This window comes from Lynx rufus, unplaced genomic scaffold (genome assembly GCF_022079265.1).
Source record: "Lynx rufus isolate CCGP_SWC_20201006 ecotype Redwood Valley unplaced genomic scaffold, mLynRuf1.p SCAF_13, whole genome shotgun sequence".
Taxonomy (NCBI): Eukaryota; Metazoa; Chordata; class Mammalia; order Carnivora; family Felidae; genus Lynx; species Lynx rufus.
In genome coordinates, this window is record NW_025814827.1 from 32,621,421 (window position 1) to 32,640,912 (window position 19,492).

Here is a 19,492-nt window from a genome sequence, read left to right on the forward strand (position 1 = left end):
GGGCGTGCATGGGCCTGCCTCAATATCCCTGATGTCAGTCAGGGGCTGGGAGCAGCCCAGTGGGAAGTGTGACCCCAGCACAAACTCAGTCATGGATTGCAGAGCATAGCAGCTGAGGTCCTTAGTTGAAGATCTGCAATGCTCCTTCTCATGGCTACCACACGGAAGATGGGCCCAAGGAAGTTCTTTCTGCCCTGAGATCTAACAATCAGAGCACTACGTGCCCAAGAAGGGAAGCAGTCTGTGCTGGGGCTCTCAGATGCTGTGAGAGCCATGTGGGTGGTGGTAGAGCAGTGGCATCCCCAGGGGTGCTGTGTTCCTGGACATCAGGGTGAGCTCAGCTAACACCCGGACCCTTCCAGCTGCACAGGCCCCAGGGAGGAGCCAACTTTGGCTGCTGCTTGGCCCTAAAGCAGAACTTTCCACCTAATTTCTATCCAGACCCGTGGTTCTCTGCCCCACTCCCAAAGGTATCTGAGGAGTTCTGAATTCAAAATAGAACTTGCCAGGAGACAGAAGGATGGCAAATTATTTTCTAGGAGGCTCCCTCTTCCAGGAAACCCAAACTATTTGAGAAACCAAGGATTACCTGAATCCCATTTTCAGAATGCATTCATTCCTTTGTTTTCTGTCAACAAAATTAAGTGCCTCCTGTATGTCAGGGGGTTCAGAATTGAGGCACTCAATAGCTTTTTTTAAAATGTTTATTTTGAGAGAGAGAGAGAGAGAGAGCGAGAGAGAGCACAGGTGCCAGTTGGGGAGGGGCAGAGGGAGGAGAGAGAATCTCAAGCAGGCTCCACACTCAGCTCAGAGCCCAACACGGGTTGGGATCCATGAGCCTAGGATCATGACCTGAGCTGAAATGGAGAGTTGGATGCTTAACCAACTGAGCCACCCAGGTGCCCAGCGCTCAAAGCTTTTGATGGATCCCACCCACCGTCCCCCTCTTGATTACCCACCATCTAATCTGCCCTTATGATGCAAGCAGAAGCTAGGGTACTGGCTTTTGGATTCAGGCAGATTGGGGTTTAAATTCTGGTCCTGCTCTGTGCTGTTCCTTAAATGGGAATTATCTCAACAAGTGGTAGTTAATAATTCTAACTCTACTTAGTGCCCCATGTGCTGAGGAGGAAAAGCACCAAGGCTTTTGACAACAGAAGTATGAGTGTTGTCTGGCGTTTGGTGTGGGAGGAGCCCAGTTTCCCCGGAAAGCAAGTCTAGGGTTGATGTTGGGAGATTTGTGCTCCTCCACTCTGGCCAAGGCAGGAGGCTCTTTCCCTTGGGACTGGGTTCTTCTCTGAGGCTACAGTTTTCTGTACTTCCAGGACAGTCAGCTCTGCCGTGCCCAGATCTCTGGGCCACTATGACAGGCACCCTGCTTGCCTTTCAAGGGAGGCCCAAGTGTTATTTGTCCCACACATATGTTTACCATCTCACGCAGGTTCAATGGCCTTCACACACTTGAGTAACCGTGGATAGCCACCTAGCAGGCAGCTGCTTAGGGTCTAGGGTCAGAGCCTGAGCCTGTAAGACCTCAACTGGCCTTGTCTATACTGGCTGATTCATTCGGGAAGTGGCCTGTGGCCCTGGCTGATCTGCAGGTTCCCACTCTGATTTTGCAACACAGATCTCTGGGGACTAAGTGGGACTGTGGCCCATCTAGTACACAGGTTTCCAAGCCTTTCATTTAATTTTTTTTAAAGCAGCTCTTTTTCCCCTCCCAAACAAATTTTATGAGAGGCATGCCAAGTAGATAAGAAAAATGGACTTGCTCGAGTTAAACTGGGGTGGAAATTATGGGAATGAAGAGGGACAATGGTGGCCTTTTCCACCCCTACCTTTTTATTCTCTGGTCCTTGAGACACAAGGAGAACCCTGGGACTCCCAGGGACAGCCCTAAACGGCAGATTCAGTCCCACTCCTGTCCATATGTCTGGGATGGTGAATAGCCCAAGCGTGGGTGAACATTCTACGGGTGCATTTTAAGAGCAGCTTTGACCGGTGTCAGCTGGGACCTGGACAGAGGTCTGGTGGGCTCAGGAGACAGGAAATGGTCTGCTGGAGGTCTAAACTGTCCCCTTAATTCTGCACTGCCTCCAGGCGGCTTTTCTTCTTCTCCTTAACCATTTCATCCCCTTCCCCCCCACCCCCCACAGAGAAATGAATGCAAACTGTCAGATCAGCGTGCTGCTTTATCCCAGGGCCAGAACCCCCTGCCCATCTACCTCACCATCAATGTCAAGGATGATGTAAGCAACCAGGATTTCAGAGGTAACACTGGTGGCTAGAAATTTATAAAGGGGTCCCTTCTCAGCAAGCAAAGGTACCCAGCACACATACCCCGCCACCATAGTTTTGCCAACCTCTACATCAAAAGACTGCACTGACAACTGAAGAAATGGACTTTACTACCCCTTCTGTGTAGATGGATCAGTCTGGTGGGGTCTTGTGGCTTTTCTAGGAGCAGAGGTTTGATGGATAGGGAAGAGGTTCTACGTATTTCTTAAGCTGACCAGAAGGAGGGACTCTAGAGACCTGCCCTGTTTCGAGGTCAGTTGTGGTCTCCTTTTATCCAATTTGGTGGAGCAAATGAGCCATTGCAGGCTACAAAGTAGAGTCGTGCCCTGCCGGCAGAGGCTGGTCGCGGGCGCCCCCATGTGCCCTGCGAGGGAACTGCAGCCTCCCTGCCCCAGGCCCCACGAGGTCCAGGACCCCATAGAAGCGGTGAGGAGGGGGGACGGGGCTGTCCAAGCCTGAGACTGACACCCTGCCCTGCGGCTTCGTATGCAGAGTGGTGCGAGTTCTCCCCCTACGAAGTGGGCCTGCAGAAGTACGGCGCCTTCATCCCCACTGAGCTCTTCGGATCCGAGTTCTTCATGGGGCGGCTGATGAAAAGGATCCCAGAGTCAAGGATGTGCTACATGCTAGGTGACTCCTGGCATCCAAGGCCCAGGGGCAGCCCCCGCCCCCCCCGCCGGCCCCATGCTGGGCGGGCCCCGCCTTTGAATTAGAGGAGTGACAGGGAGGCCTGCTCTGTTCCCCCAGGATCTTGTCCTGGGTGCTGCTGCCGATTTGGGTTATCCTTGAGCATGTGACCCTCCTGCATTTGCCAGCAAGCCCTCATCAGTCCCGTGTGTCCAGCTGCACTGTGGGGAGAGGGAAATCAAAGTCTATCCCACCTCCTGAGCAGCCTGACTGGAAGGGAACATCAAGGCCAAGGTAGAAGCAGTCAGTGTCTGGGTGGGGGCTCTGGGATAGAACTGCTCATGGCTGGCCTTGGTCCCTAGGTTTGTGGAGCAGCATCTTCTCCCTGAACTTGCTCGATGCCTGGAATCTGTCCCATACCTCAGAGGAGTTTTTCCACAGGTGGACGAGGGATAAAGTGCACGACATCGGTGGGTGACCCACTGGCTTCCCCTGTTGCTTGGGTAATGGGGGGGAGGGATGGATCACAAACTGAGGACCAGTCCACCTGCCATGTATTTTAGCATCACCTCTGGTTCGCAGAGTTGAGAAGGCAGCTAGGGTTAGGTCTTCCCTGCCCAGAGGGGAGAGCCATCAAGGCCTATTCACAAGCTTCAGGGGCCAGCTGTGGCCTGAGGGGAGGTGGAGGAAGGGCTGGCAGAGTGGCACGGTGCCCAGGAGAACTAAGGGGTTAGGGATCTATGAGCAAAGTTAAAGGTGGCTCTTCCAGATTCCCTATCCTCTCTGGGACCCCGCCCCCCTTGCCTGTCATCACCCCTCATCTCCATTACGCTTCCCCTGTTCTCTCGCCTGGGTCCTCCTGGCCAAGGCCTTAAAACTTAGGCAAGGAAGGTATGAACTGCACTTACAGTGGCTGACCTCTGGGTGCCAGGTAACAATGCATGGCTTCACCTGGGCCATCTGGGGACCCCAGGTCTTGTGACCTGCCTTCTCTCCTCCCTCTCCCCTGCAGAAGATGAGCCGCTCCTGCCTGAAATCCCCAAATGTGATGCCAACATCTTGGACACCGCGGTGGTGATCCCAGGGTCCTGGTTGTCCAATACTTTCCGCAGCATCCTCACCCATAGGTCCTTCGTGTCTGAGTTCCACAACTTCATGTTGGGGCTGCAGCTGCACACCGACTACCTCCAGAACAGCCAGTTCTCCATGTGGAGAGGTAACCCATCCTGGCTGCTTGCCTGCCTCTGCTTGGATAAAGGGGAAGTGCATGTTGAGGCTGCCCTGGAGAAAGGATGACGAAATCCCCCTGACCACATTCATCGGGTTGGGTGGTAGTCTATCCCCATGGTGTATTCCATGTTTGGTGAGGCTGTGAATGGTAGGTGGAGCGGTGCTCCTATTTAATTAGTTGACTCTGTACAACAATTTCAGCACGTAGAGGCTGGGACCCTGGTGGGGAAATGTGGGCCCTGAGTTTCTTCAGTTGTGCTCTGGGGGCACCTTTTAGTGTGAATGGCGCCTTAGAGGTGGGCAGGGATGGCCCAGCTCAAGAATCCCCCACATGGCGAGTTGGCAGAGCCAGGTCTTAAACTGTGGTCGTGCAATTTCAACTCAGTGCGTCTCCCAGCGCCTCTGGGGCTCAAAGATTGACTTGCCAGCATCATTTGTATTTTACTTGTCTGCAGCCTGCAAATGGCTGACTTGGCCTGGCCTGATGATCCTCATTCTCACTGTCTGGGGCAGAAAGGACAGCTCTGAGCCCAGGGTCTGTACTGATTTATAGAGTGTAAACCCTGTAAACCCTATAAACCCCTGCAACCCCACAAGCAACGTGGCTGAGTCAGAGTAGGTTTTCTATGTGTATCCCATAAAAGATTTGCAACAGCCCCAAGATAATGCCGTTCTTCATCAGTCCACCCCAACAGGGCACTGTGACTCACCAGGCATCCTGGCTGCAAGCGGGAGGGTGGAAGGGCCAGTCCCAGGTGAAGGAGCTCCAGGCAGGGTATTAGGTCCCTACCAGGTGCCTGTGACCATCCTGAGATCATGGTGCCAGTGCATGATGGTAACTGGATATCTTGGCTTTCAGACACGGTGCTAGATACTTTCCCGAACCAGCTGACGGGGTCCGTGAACCATTTGTGCCTGTTGGACACTGCATTCTTTGTCAATTCCAGCTACCCGCCCCTCCTTAGGCCTGAGAGAAAAGTTGACCTCATCATCCACCTCAATTACTGTGCTGGGTCCCAGACAAAGGCAAGTGTAACAGAGAAAGTCTGCATGAGCAGAGCGCTGTGCCCCTTCTGAGACAGGCCACTGAACGAGCCCCATGAAGCTGGGAAATGGGAGAACACGCATTCCCCCACAGGCCCAAAGACTTAGCATCGGAGAAACTCAAGCTTCTGTGCCTGATATGAGGTTGGCTGTCCAAACCTCAGGGGAGGGCAGCCAGCTGACCTCCACATGCAATGTGAGGTTTAAGTAGATTCGTGGAGCGAGTTCTAATTTTATTTCTGAGCAATTTTATTATCTGAGCATTTGCTGTATTTAGCAATTCTTAAGCTGCAAAAAAAAAAAAAAAAAAAAAATTAAAAATAACCTTAATAGGGGCGCCTGGGTGGCGCAGTCGGTTAAGCGTCCGACTTCAGCCAGGTCACGATCTCGCGGTCCGGGAGTTCGAGCCCCGCATCAGGCTCTGGGCTGATGGCTCAGAGCCTGGAGCCTGTTTCCGATTCTGTGTCTCCCTCTCTCTCTGCCCCTCCCCCGTTCATGCTCTGTCTCTCTCTGTCCCAAAAATAAATAAACGTTGAAAAAAAAAATTAAAAAAAATAAAAATAAAAAAATAACCTTAATAGAGTCCGGTTAATTCTAAAGTTTTGTACCATTTTGAGAGCTTATGATGTCCTATTTTCAAAATAATCACATTGCCCCTTTCCCTAGAAAATATGACCCTCCATGTAATTATATTAAGAACAGGACCAGAGGTTTTTTATTTATTTTTCTCTATTTACCTTTGAAAAGTTCTGGCCTTTTAAGGGAAAGAAATTGTTTTTTGGTCTACTTTCGTACAGTCCTATTCTGAAGCCCAGGAAAGGGAAGTATAGACCAATGATAAAGCATGACACCAATGACGATGACTTCAGTTTGTCAATGAGTGACAATGTACTTTCCTACACGCGCTCTCACCTTATCCCTTATCTTTATACCAGCTCTTTGAGACAATGACAAAACTGCTATTATTCCCATGTTACAGGTTTAGGAAACTGAGGCACAGAGAGTAGAAGTGGCTTGCTTATTATCACACAGCTAGTGAGCTTAGAACAGGGGGAAGAATGAAGGGGATTCTGATACTCTCAGCCCACTTGCTCCTTCTGTGACATCATGTTCATAAAGATGCTTTTTCAGAGTCGGCCCTTTGTCAGTTCCCAGGGCCATGCACATCGCACAGGAGCCTGACCAGACATGGCTATGCCTGGTGTGGCTCCAGTCACCCTCAGGCTGCCACCCCCATCTACCCAGGTTGTGTTTGGGTGAAGCATCATTGAAAGGGCTCCATCCACCTTCAGAAGAAGCTTTCACTTGGACACAGACCAACGTACTGCCTCAGGCTCTTTGTTCTAAAAATAGCACAAACAGGCAGAGTAGTTGGAGACCTGAGTTGTTAGCAGGGGAAATCAGGAAGCTGGATCTAAGAAGTTCATGTTTCTTACCCACCCCCACCCCTCCTAATACTCAAACATGTCCTCTTGTGATATTCCAGCCCATGAAACAAACCTGTGAGTACTGCTCTGTGCAGAATATCCCCTTCCCCAAATACGAAGTGCAAGAGGGGGATGAAAATCTCAAGGAGTGCTACCTGATAGAGAACTCCCAAGAACCTGATGCTCCCATCGTGATTTTCTTCCCACTCATCAATGACACCTTCCAGAAGTACAAGGCCCCAGGTAAGCCACCTCTGAGCTTGGCTCCCACCACCTGCTAGCCTTGGGCCAGGAGCTCCTATCTTTAGACTTGTGCAGTCTTTTGACTTTACTAACAGGAAAGCCTGGCTTAGCTCTAATCTGAGTCAACTGTGGCTTTAGGAAGAAGGAAAGGCCCCCCACCCCTCCATGAGCCAGCAATGCCGTCTTCTACTCTCTCAGTCATTCAGCATTTATTGACATCCAGCTGTGTGCCTAGCACTGTGTCATGCCTGGGCGGCCTTAAGATGTGCAAGTCACATCTCTGCCCCTGAGGAGCTTGGAGGTGTGCGTGTGCGTGTGTGTGCATGTGTGTGCACGTTTTCATGCAGGTGTGTGCGCCCGTGTGGGCTGAGACAGGCCATAGGGAGAGATGCAGAAACAAGTCATTACAACCTTCCATGTATAGCAAGTGCTTCTGCCACCTCCAGGTGTGGAGAGGAGCCCCGAGGAGCTGGAGCAGGGCCACGTTGACATTTATGGCCCCAAAACTCCGTATGCTACCAAGGAGCTGACATACACAGAGGCTGCCTTTGACAAGCTGGTGAAGCTCTCTGAGTACAACATCCTGAATAATAAAGACAAGCTCTTTCAGGCCTTGAGACTGGCGGTGGAGAAGAAGAAACGCCTGAAGAGCCAGTGTCCCTCCTAAGTCCTAGGGAGCCTCACCGATCCTGTGTCTGCTCCCATGGTCAGAGGCACGGAGCCCATCAGGGCTGACTGGCCTGCACACCAGCTCTGCTCTCTGGTGAGGGGTGCAGGCAGGCTGGCCCTGGCTTTCTATCAAAGAAATAAACATTTTTAAAAGTTGAGAGAGAGAGAGAGAAGGAGACAAAGGAAGATAACACAGACATGTGTTGGGATTTTATACCCAAGGCATTTTTTTAAACCTTTCCCTGCAGGGAAAAGGGCCCAATAGCCACAGGCTCCCACACATGCCCGAAGAGGCTAGTTCCTAAGAAACTCGGCCTGCACAGTGGAGCTCAAAGCCCTCTCGACTCTACTGCTCTCTGCCTCCTGGCACGGAGGGCCTCCAGGAGTGCACAAGAGGACCTGAGGAACACTCTGTGTTCTCTGGAAAAACAACTTTTTAAATTTAAGGCAATTATGTTCTTGTGATTTTTATAGGCTATGATATTTTGTGGTTTTCACTTTTATGAATCAGGGTATTAATAGATGCTGTGATGCTAGAAGATCTAGACAGAGTGCTAGATATCCTGGTCTCTTCAACAACAAAGCCAAACAGGTGACTGATGGGTTTCAGCAGCCCCCCTGCAGCCACTCAGAGCCCCAGGACTGGTGATTCCTGAGATCCCAACCACGCAGCCCCATCTGGGCCCCCAGCTCCAATGAAATGCCAGGCAAAGCCCCAGTCTACAGCTCAGGTTCACGGAACAAGGATCTGGGATGCAGCTGAGGGACGTTTGAGTAGGTAAATGGATTCAGGCATCAGGCTGGCACTCGCTGACCAACCTGCTCCAGGAGCACCGCTGAATTCTCTTATCACCTTCCTCTCTGGTTTCCAGATGGGATTATTTATTTCTAAATGGGATTCCTCTTATTTATCATGTAAACACAATGGCCAGCACGTCCCACCTCTTGGAGAGTCACCCCCAAAAGAATGAAACTAGGAAGGATCAACCTTTAAAGGACTCGGTTAGCCCTGAGGAAGAAGCCCATCCTTGTAGATGGTTTGCAGATAAATCACTGGGGAAAGGCCCAGGACACAGAAGCCCAGTCAAAGTATCCAGGTCTCCCATCAGGCTGGGAACTTGACTAAAGAACTGTATAACCTGAGCCATTGAGATGTCCAGGCCGATGGAAGGTGTGCCCAGAAAGGCACGTGGTCCCAGCAAACATGGAACATAGGGCCCTCTTTCTTGGCCTCTATGCTCCCATAGGCAGTCCTTTGGTTGTTAGGAGATGGGTGACGATAAGTAACGAAAGTTTAGAAAAAGCAACTTCCAAAATACATCCTTGGTGGGCCACTGGTTAGAAATGCAGAACCTCAGGCCCCACCCCGGCTCTGCTGAATCAGAGTCTTCATTTTAAGGAGATTCTCACCTCCTCTCTGCTGCCCTTCCCCCAGACCCTCATCCCCATAATGGCTACACATATTAAATTTGAGCGGCGTGGACGCCGTACTCTCCTATAAGCTGGGAAAGCAGGAATTAATCAGCTCACCTGAACCACTGGTAAACAAGGCTTCCAGACCTGCAAAACCGGTCCCCACCCAGATAATGCTGACCCAGGACGCCACCGTCTCCTCCACCAGAACAGCCAACAGCCTCCACTTTGACATCTTTTCTTTCCATCTGCAGCAAACGGGCTCTCCTTAAATTAGCAGAGTAGGTCAGGCCACAAGACCTGTGTGTTATAAGATGAAGGCAGCCCTGCCTTAGATTCATCAAAGTGTGAGGCTTATAAAACCATTGTATTATTTGAGCACAGAATAAAATGGCCATGTGAGTAAACGCCGTTGACTCACCTTCATTCATTATCTGGTGCTGCAAAACATGCCTAACTCCTGCCCTTGTCCCCGCCTGGGCTTCTCACACACCAAGGCCAGCCCACGGCGTGAGAAGGCCGCCGTTTCTTCTGTTTTTAGGAAGCCATGTCGGCAACCAATGGGACACCGGTTCTCGCCGCCTGGTGCCCTTTGAGGTTCAGATGGTTTCAGGAAGCACTGAGCGAGCAGAAGGACAGGCAGCCAGCCCCAGCTGAGCACCTACAGAGCACAGCGGTCACTAAACAGCCTCTGCTTTCCAGGAACTTAGATTTGAATTGGGGCAGGGCAGGATGGGGGCAGGGGGGACATGACAAGATTTTTATATGAATTTGAGAAATTAAATAGTGACTTCACTTCTGAAACAATGCTGGCAACGTCACAGAGCAGGAGAGGAGCCAGGACTGCACAAGGGATAAGGACAAAGTGTCATCGACCCTGACAGAGGCAAGGGTACAGTGGTGGGGAGGCCAGGGAGGTTCCCTCCTCAGACCCCCCGCTCTCTGTCCGTCATATACTTAAATAGAAAAAAATTAAATAAAAGTCCTCTCTCCCCCAGTGTCCATCCCTGCTTGTCTCCCCTTTACCTTCCCAGGAGACCGGCCAGGATGTCATACTGCCACGCAGCTCAACCTGTCCCACGGCGGATGTTTTCTGTCCCTATTTCCCCACGAAAACACTTCTCCCCAAGGTCGCCAATGCCCTAATTACCAGATACACCGAGCCAAATGGCACCGGCCCTTTACAGGCCTTATCTTACTTGATTGTTCTCAATATTTGCCACCGCAGACCACTCCTCCTTCCTGAAACCCTCCCTTCCCATGGCTTCCTTGCCAACAACCATTCCATTCAGACCTGCCTGCAAATATTTATCACCCTCTCGCTACATGCCGGTCACTGTTGTAGGCCCTGGGACAATAAAAACGATTAACAATTGACCCCACACCTCAAGGAGCTTCCTTCTGGTCCCACGTAGGAGGGCTTCATAAAAACAGCGCCTTGCAAAACAGAGGGAAAGTTCCATATTAGCTGCGTACACACGGGGCACGCATTAAGGGTTGCCAGCCAGGCTCCCCCTAGGGGGAAGGGGCCAGATTTGCTGGACACCCATCCATCTTGGATTTCTTCCCACGTTTCAGCCCTTCCTCTGGTCTCACCTCCCCTGCTCTCCATTAACTGCTGGTATCCCCTGGGGTGCTCTCCTCAGCTCTCCTCTCTGTTCGCTCCATACTCTCCTTAGGAAAACGTGTCGATACCCAGGACTTCAATTACCACTTCCATCTTGAAAATTCTCAAACCTTTAGCTCTAGCCAAACCAGTTTCCTAAGTTCTTGATTCATGTATTCAAATTCCATACCAGTTAGCATTACTTTTTTTAAAATTATTTATTTATTTTGAGAAAAAGTGTGTATGAGCAGGGGAGGGGCAGAGAGAGAGAGAGAATCCCATGTGGGTTCCACGCTGTCATCACAGAGCCTGACACAGGGCCCCATCTCAGGAACTGTGAGATCCTGAACTGAGCTAAAATCAAAGGTCAGGGGCGCCTGGGTGGCTCAGTCGGTTAAGCGGCCGACTTCGGCTCAGGTCATGATCTCGCGGTCCGTGAGTTCGAGTCCGCGTCGGGCTCTGTGCTGACAGCTCGGAACCTGGAGCCTGTTTCAGATTCTGTGTCTCCCTCTCTCTGACCCTCCCCTGTTCATGCTCTGCCTCTCCCTGTCTCAAAAATAAATAAAACGTTAAAAAAGAATTAAAAAAATAAAAAATAAAAAAAAATAAAATCAAGGGTCAGATGCTTAACCCACTGAACCACCCAGGTGCCCCTACTTTTTATTATATAATCAAAAGATCAAAAGTTAGAGTGACTTAAAGAAGATAGAAGAAATTTATTCCTCTCTTTCTTATTGGAGACCCAGGCTCCTTTCAGCTCTTCTGCCATCCTCAAGCTTGCCTCCTGGTCCAATATGGCTGCTGGAGCTCCAGCCATCCACAATGAACACACCACACTAGCCCTGGTCTGCCTAGCTCTGAATTTCTTTCCTGTGACAGAAAGTTAAACTTTTATCTTAAGATAATGAGAATTACCAGTTGTTCCAATTATCTGTTGCTTAGCAAACAAACAAAAACAAAGCAAACAAAAACCCATAATATCATGGCCTAAAATAACCCCCATTTTATGACACCCACAGATTCTGTGGGTCAGGAATTCAGAAAGGGCACAGCAAGGACAACGCTTATACATGTGTGGGGCCTCAGCACAAATGACTTGGACTGCCTGGGGAGGACTCAGATGGCTGGAATCTGGAATAGCTGGAGCTGAAGGATCTGCCTCTGAGACGGTACCTTCACTCACAGGTCTGGTGCCTGAGGGGGGAGGGCGGAGAGGGATGAAGGACAGTTTCCATTCGATTGACTGTAGTGCACCTTCATGTGACCTCCCTAGTATGGTGGTTTCAAGATAATCAGCCTTCTTAAATGGCAGCTCAGGGCTCCAAGAGTGATGTCACACAGTGGCAGGTGCATGGCATATTGTGACCTGGTGTCAGAAGTCACATATCCCCACTTCCACAGTAGCTCTATTGGCAGAAGCTTTCACAAGCCAGCCTAGATTTAAGGGGAGGGGACAAAGATCCATCCTATCTCTCGATAGGAGGCATGTCAAAAAATATATGTGGCTATATTTGAAATCCCAGCCTGCAATAATTGAATCCTTAATGTTGACTTTCCCTCTCTTTCACTAAATGAATGTCACATTTTGGGTTCTATTACTGCAGACTCCATTTCCAGTAACAAATTCAGTGTTAATTAGGAACTGCTTTCATCTCTGACTAGGAGAGACCTGACAAATAGTGGCTTAAACACATGCCTGTAAAAGAAGCCCAAGGGAGGCGGTCCACGGCTGGCACGGTGCTTCCATGATTCATCCCGGATTCTGCTCCTTCTAGCTCTGATTTACCATCCCGTACATAGTCCTTGGTCTCACGGTCCAAGATGAGCTCTGCAGCTCCAGCCAGCATAACTATATCCCAGGCTACGAGAGAAGGGGAGAGCAAGATTGAACACTTTTCTTTCTAAAGGAGACCTCTTGCAAGTCCCACACTTCCTTCAGGTAACATAGCAGCCCCCAGAACTTGGTCTTGTGATCATACTGAATTGCAGAGAGACTGGAAAATTTTGTTCTTACCTGGGCAGCAATGGGTCCCGCTGAAAATGAGAGTTCTGTTTCTGAACAGAAGGACAATTTAGAGGCAGCTGGCAGTCTTACTGCAAGTACCTACAGGACATCTCTACCCGCATGTCCTATAAGCTATATCTCCAAGTGGCAGCAGTGACCTGGCTAAGTGGCCACAGAGAAAGAAGAGATGTGTCTGGGAATGAAGAGGAATCTTCCCAGGCCACAGTACCTCCTCTAATCTCTCCAGCATGTGTCTCTCAGGCCTTGAACCACTCTGGAATTTAAAGTATCAGAATAAGACACTGGACTTGGTAGGCATTTAGAGCCAATCACTGAACACAATCTAGAGCAAACCTCGTGAACGTCAAATTACCAAAAACAAGACGAAGGGAAAAAAAAAAAAAAAGCTTCCACAAGAATTACAATTAGAATTTCAATATAATAGGGCCCCTGGGTGGCTCAGTCGGTTAAGTGTACGACTTTGGCTTAGCTCATGATCTCACAGTTTGTGGGTTCAAGTCCCACATAGGCTCACTGCTGTCAGCACAGAGCCTGCTTCAGTACCTCTGTCCCCCCTTCTCTCTGTGCCCCTCCCCTGCTCATGCTATCTCTCTCTCTCAAAAATAAACCTTAAAATTTTTTAAATAAAAATAAAGAAATAAAGTTTCCATATAGCAAAGAGAGTTGTTGAGTCTTATCAAAATATTTATTTTAAGAATTATTTAATTTTTTAATGTCTATTTATTTTTGAGACAGAGAGAGAGAGAGAGAGACAGTATGAGCAGGAGAGGGGCAGAGGGAGAGAGAGGGAGACACAGAATCATGACCTGAGCCAAAGTCAGATGCTTATCCAACTGAGTCGCCCAGGCACCCAAGAATTATTTAATACAACAAAAATCCAGGTAACTAATGTCACTCCCTGTAAAACTACCTGAAATAAGATTTAACCTGAAAAAAACCACAATTGGATTCATTTGAAAAGTTGACTGAAGGGGCGCCTGGGTGGCGCAGTCGGTTAAGCGTCCGACTTCAGCCAGGTCACGATCTCGCGGTCCGGGAGTTCGAGCCCCGCGTCAGGCTCTGGGCTGATGGCTCGGAGCCTGGAGCCTGTTTCCGATTCTGTGTCTCCCTCTCTCTCTGCCCCTCCCCCGTTCATGCTCTGTCTCTCTCTGTCCCAAAATAAATAAAAAACGTTGAAAAAAAAATAAAAAAAAAAAAAAGAAAAGTTGACTGAAATTGGGATTGTTTTAGTCTGAAGAAAGAAAACCAGGGGCACATGGGTGGCTCAGTCAGTTAAGCATCCGACTCTTGGTTTCAGCTCTGGTCATATCACAGCCCTTGAGATCAAGCCTGGTAGTAGGATTGTCTCTCTCCCTCTCTCTCTGCCCCTCCTCCACCTTCATATCTGCTCTCTCTCTCTCAAAATAAACAAACTTAAAAATATATAAAGGGGCGCCTGGGTGGCTCAGTCGGTTGGGCGTCCGACTTCGGCTCAGGTCATGATCTCAGGTCATGATCTCATTGGGCTCAGTGCTGACAGCTCAGAGCCTGGAGCCTGCTTTGGATTCTGTGTCTCCCCCTCTCTCTGCCCCTCCCCTGCTCATGCTCTGTCTCTATCTTTCAATAATGAATAAACGTTAAAAAAATTAAAAATATATATATAATATATATGTACATATATATATATATATATATATAATAACTAGAAAGAGGATCACAACTTGCAAATGGACGCAAAATGACTATTCTGGGAAGCACCAGTCTCTCTCCCACACCACCGAGGACAGATCAAGAACACAAAAACCAGGGCTGAGCTTTATGAAGACAGAGAAGGAAGAAGAGTAAGACATTATGATGTGTCCTCTGGGCCAGGCTCTTTCAGAACTTTAATTGTTTTGAAAGATTAAAGGCAATAATTTTTTCTTCCTTCAAATTTATCGCTGTTTATAAAACAAGAACATGAGGGATGCCTGGGTGGCTCAGTCAGTTAAGTGTCTGACTCTTGACCTCAGCTCAGATCATGATCTCATGGTTCGTGAGTTCTAGCCCCACATCGGGCTCTGCGCTGACAGCATGGAGCCTGCTTGGGATTCTGTCTCCCCTTTTTCTCTGCCCCCCTCTCTTTCTCTCCCTTAAAAATAAATAAACATTTAAAAATAAATAAATAAAACAAGAACATGATTCTTGTGTAAAATCTGAAAATAAAAATGCTGAAGTGTATCAAGAAGAAAACTCAGATCATTTATCATTCCAAAACCCAGAGATCATTATTATTTTGGGGTTTATCCTTCCCAAATTTTCCTTAGATGCCTTGATTTTTTTATAATAGTACAAAACTGCTATACATTCATTTTTTTAATTGTTGGTAAAATATACATAATGTAAAATTTGCCACCTTAACCATTTTTAAGTGCACAGTCCAATAGTGTTAACTATGACCACATTGTTGTGACCGCCTGAATTTTTTCGTTTTGCAACACTGCAGCTCTATACCAAGGAACAAGTCCCCATTTCCTCCTCCCTCCAGCCCCTGGTAACCACCATTCTACTTTCTGTTTCTGTGAATTTGCCTATTTTAGATACATCAGATAAGTGGAATCATATACTATTGGTCTTTTTGTAACTAGCTTATTTCACCTAGGATCATGTCCTCAAAGTTCATCTAGATTGTGGCATATGACAGAATTTCCTTCCTTTTGGGGACTAAATAATATTTCATTATATATATAGCACATTTTGTTTATCCATTCATCCATCAATGGAAACAGGTTGCATCCACCTCCTGGCTATTGTGAATACTGCCTCTGTGAACATGGATGTGCAAGTATCTCTTGGAGATCCTACTTTTAAATTGTTTGGATATATACAGATATATACCTAGAAGTAGGATTACTGGATCATATAGTTCTATTTTTAATTTTTCAAGGGATCGCCACATTGTTTTCCATAGAAATTGAATGTATTCACTCTGTAATCTGCCTTGTTTACACTTAAAAATATATTCTGAGTATTTTCCCAGGTTATTAATATTCTTTTTATTTGACACAGCTTTCAGAGACTGCATAGGAATCCATTACCTATCTAATTAATCCTCCATGGGGGAACATCTAATTATAGCTTTTCACTCTTACAAGTGTTATGCTGATAAGCATTCTTTATTTTATTTTTTTTTAATTTTTTTTAACGTTTATTTATTTTTGAGACAGACAAAGACAGAGCATGAGCAGGGGAGGGTCAGAGAGAGAGGGAGACACAGAATCTGAAACGGGCTCCAGGCTCTGAGCTGTCAGCACAGAGCCCGACGCGGGGCTCGAACTCACGGACCACAAGATCATGACCTGAGACGAAGTCGGCCGCTTAACCGACTGAGCCACCCAGGCGCCTCTGATAAGCATTCTTTAGATAAAGCTTTACATTGATTATTGCCTGAGGATAAAATTCCTGAGTCTAGAAATATGAGTATTTCTAACTAATAAAGGTATAATTGATACACAATAAATCATACATATTTAAAGAACACAATTTGATTAATGTGGCCAGGTGTATACAGCTGTCAATCATCACCACAATCAAGGTAATGAACAAATACTTCACCCTCAAAACTTTTCTTATGCCCTTTGTAATTCTTCCCTATGCTCCTCTGCTGCTGGGTCATGTGGTAGGTATATGCTTTACTTTTTAAGAAATCGCCAAACTGGGGTGCCTAGGTGGCTCAGTCAGTTAAGCATCCGACTTCGGCTCAGGTCATGATCTCACAGCTTGTGAGTTTGAGCCCTGCGTGGGGCTCTGTGCTGACAGCTCAGAGCCTGGAGCCTACTCCGGATTCTGTGTCTCCCTCTCTCTCTCTGCACCTCCCAGCTTGTGCATGCATGTGTGCTCGCTCTCTCTCTCTCTCTCTCTCTCTCTCTCTCTCAAAAATAACTAAACTTAAAAACAACTTTTTAAAATTGTCAAACTGTTTTCCAAAGGAGTTGTATAATTCTACACTTCGTTATCAGCATATGACGGTTCTAGTTGCTCCACGTTGTCACCAACAATTGATACGATCAGTCTTCTCATTTGGGCATTTTAATAGGTAGGTAGTAGTATCTTGTTGTAGTTTTAATTTGCATTTTCCTAATGACTAGTGATGTTTAACATCTTCTTATGTGCTTATTTGCCCATACATCTTCTTTGGTGAAGTACCTGTTCAAATATTTTTTCCATTAAATTGGATTGTTTTCTTACTGTTGAATTAAGAAGGTCTTTTTATATTCTAGATACAAGCCCTTTACTATAGATGTGACTTGAAAATATATTTTCCTACTCTTTGCCTTGCCTTTTTGTTCTGGTAACAGTATCCTTCAAAGGTCAGAAGTATTTAATTTTGATGAAGTCCAGTTTATTAATTTTTTTCTTTTATGGATCATGCTTTTGGTATCACCAAAGAAACCTTTCCCTGCATAATGTCATAAAGACTTTCTACTATGTTTTCTTCTAGAAGTTTCATAATTTTAAGTTTTACCTTTATGTCTATAGTCATTTGGGGTTAATTTTTATATACAGTGCAAGGCATGGATCAAAGTTTATAGTTTTGCATGGGATATCCAATTGTTCTAGCATTATGGATTACAAGACTTTCCTTTATCCATTGAATTGCTTTTGCGCTTTGTCAAAAATCAAATGACTATATATGTGTGCGTCTATTTATGAACTCTATTTGTTATCATTTTACCAATACCACACTGTCTTAATTTACATAGCTTTATAAGTCTTGAAATTAAGTAGTGTAAGTCCTCCAACTTTGTTAATTTTTTCAAAGTTATTTTGGCTACTTTAGGTCTTTTGCATTTACATATAAATTTTAGAATCAGCCTGTCGATTGTTACAAAAATAAAAGCCTGCTGGGATTGCACTACATCTATATATATTAGTTTGGGGAAAATTGACATTTTAACAATATTGAATCTTCTGATCCATAGGCATGATATATGGTATATATCTCTATTTATTTAGGCCTTTTTTATTTCTCTCAGAAATGCTTTGTGGTTCTTAGTGTATACACCTTGTACAGTTTTTATCTGATTTATCTCTAAGTATTTCATATTTTTGAATCTATTACAAATGACATTGATTTTTTTTATTTCACTGTCCAATTCACTCCCAGTATACAAAAACATAGCTGATTTTTGTATATGTATCTTCTATCCAGTACCCTTCCTAAACCCACTTATTAGTCCTAGTAGCTTTTTTTTTTTTGTAGGTTCCATAGAATTCTCTACATAAATAGTCATATCTTCTGCAAATAAAGACAATTTTACCTCTTCTTATTTAACGTGGAATACGCTTTGCTTTTCTGGATACTGGTTAGAACCTCTAGTATAACATTAAATCAGAGTGATAAGAATAGACATCTTTACTTTGTTCCTAATCTTAGAAAACATTCAGTTATTTCACCATTAAGTATGATGTTGCAGAAGACTTGAATGTGCATTTTCAAGATTTTTGATAAGTATGGACTCCAGAAAAGTGCCAGTTTGCACCATATCCAGCAATGTCTGAGATGGTACCTTTTTCTACACTCTTGGCAACATTAGGCATTGTCTTAAAAAAATAAAAGTCTGCCATTCTTTTTCTTTTTTAAGTTTATTTATTTTGAGAGAGAGAGAGTGCAAGCAGGGGAGGGGCAGAGAGGCAGAATCCCAAGCAGATTCTGTGCTGTCAGTGTGGAGCCTGACTCAGGGCTCGATCTCACGAATCATGAGACCATGACCTGAGCCAAAATCAAGAGTCTGACACTTAACCAACCGAACCACCCAGGTGCCCCAAAAGTCTACCATTCTTAATGTTACCTATTTATTTTTAATTTATGTTTCTTTGATCATTAATGGAGGTTAGCATTATTTAATGTTTGTTTTGTTAGTTGTCAATGTCCTCTGCTCATTTTATAATGGAGTATTCATTTCTTTCTTAATAATTTTATGGTAGCTTTTTAAAGGTCTAATATCCTTCATTAAATATATTTCTTATATATGTCTGGCAATATTTTTCCCAATTTGTCTTTTGCCTTTTACCTTTGTTTATGAATTTTTTTTATATATACTATTTTTAATAGAAGTTTTTAGAGCAGTCTTAGAATCATAGCAAAATTGACCATAAAGTACAGAGAGTTTCCATGCACCTCCTGCCTCCTCAGTACATAGCCTCCCACTACCAATATCCCACACCACAGTTCATTATAGTCAATGAACCTAGTCTACACTGACATATCATTATTGCCCAAAATCCATAGTTTACTTTAGGGTTCACTTTTGGTGTTATATGTGCAATGGGTTTGGACAAATGTATAATGACATGTGTCCACCTTTACATTATCGTACAGAATTATTTCACTACCCTATAAATCTTCTTGGTCTTCCTATTCACCCTTCCCTCTTTCTGAACCCCTGGCAATCACAGATCTTTTTACTGTCCTCATATTTTTGCCTTTTCCAGAATGTCACATAGTTACAATCATACAGCATGTAGCCTTTTCAGATCGTCTTCTTTTGCTTAGTAATGTGGATTTAAGGTTTCTCCATGTCTTTCCATGGCTTGATAGAGTGTTTCTTTTTAGCACTGAATAATATTCCATCATCTGGTTGTACCATAGTGAAGTATACCTAGTACAGGACATTTTGGTTGCTTCTAACTTTTAGCAATTGTGAATAAAGGGTTATAAACATCCATGTGCAATTTTTGTGCAGACATATGTTTTCAACTTATTTGAATAAATACGAAGGAGTGCAATTTCTGGATCATATGGTAAAGAGTACGTTTATATGGGTTTGTTTGTTTGGGTTTTTTTAATACACTAAAGCTTTTACTTTTTTGTTGACAAACCTGTCAACCTTTATTTTCATAATTTCTGTATTTGGTTTTGATCAGAAAAGCTTTCCTTTTCAAAATTTT

At 45.7% G+C, this 19,492-nt stretch overlaps 1 protein-coding gene across 2 annotated transcripts in view; it reads left to right on the forward strand.

Moving 5' to 3' along the window:
* PLA2G4E (phospholipase A2 group IVE) overlaps positions 1-7,536 on the forward strand; it is a 55,299-nt gene extending 47,763 nt beyond the window's left edge. For both annotated transcript variants that reach the window (XM_047074498.1, XM_047074499.1), the window contains exons 14-20: positions 2,157-2,271; positions 2,791-2,928; positions 3,288-3,395; positions 3,938-4,141; positions 5,015-5,181; positions 6,686-6,869; positions 7,316-7,536. In XM_047074498.1, coding sequence (XP_046930454.1) covers positions 2,157-2,271; positions 2,791-2,928; positions 3,288-3,395; positions 3,938-4,141; positions 5,015-5,181; positions 6,686-6,869; positions 7,316-7,536 — 1,137 coding nt within the window. The remainder of the gene's footprint in view (positions 1-2,156; positions 2,272-2,790; positions 2,929-3,287; positions 3,396-3,937; positions 4,142-5,014; positions 5,182-6,685; positions 6,870-7,315) is intronic.
* The last annotated feature ends 11,956 nt before the right edge of the window (positions 7,537-19,492 follow it).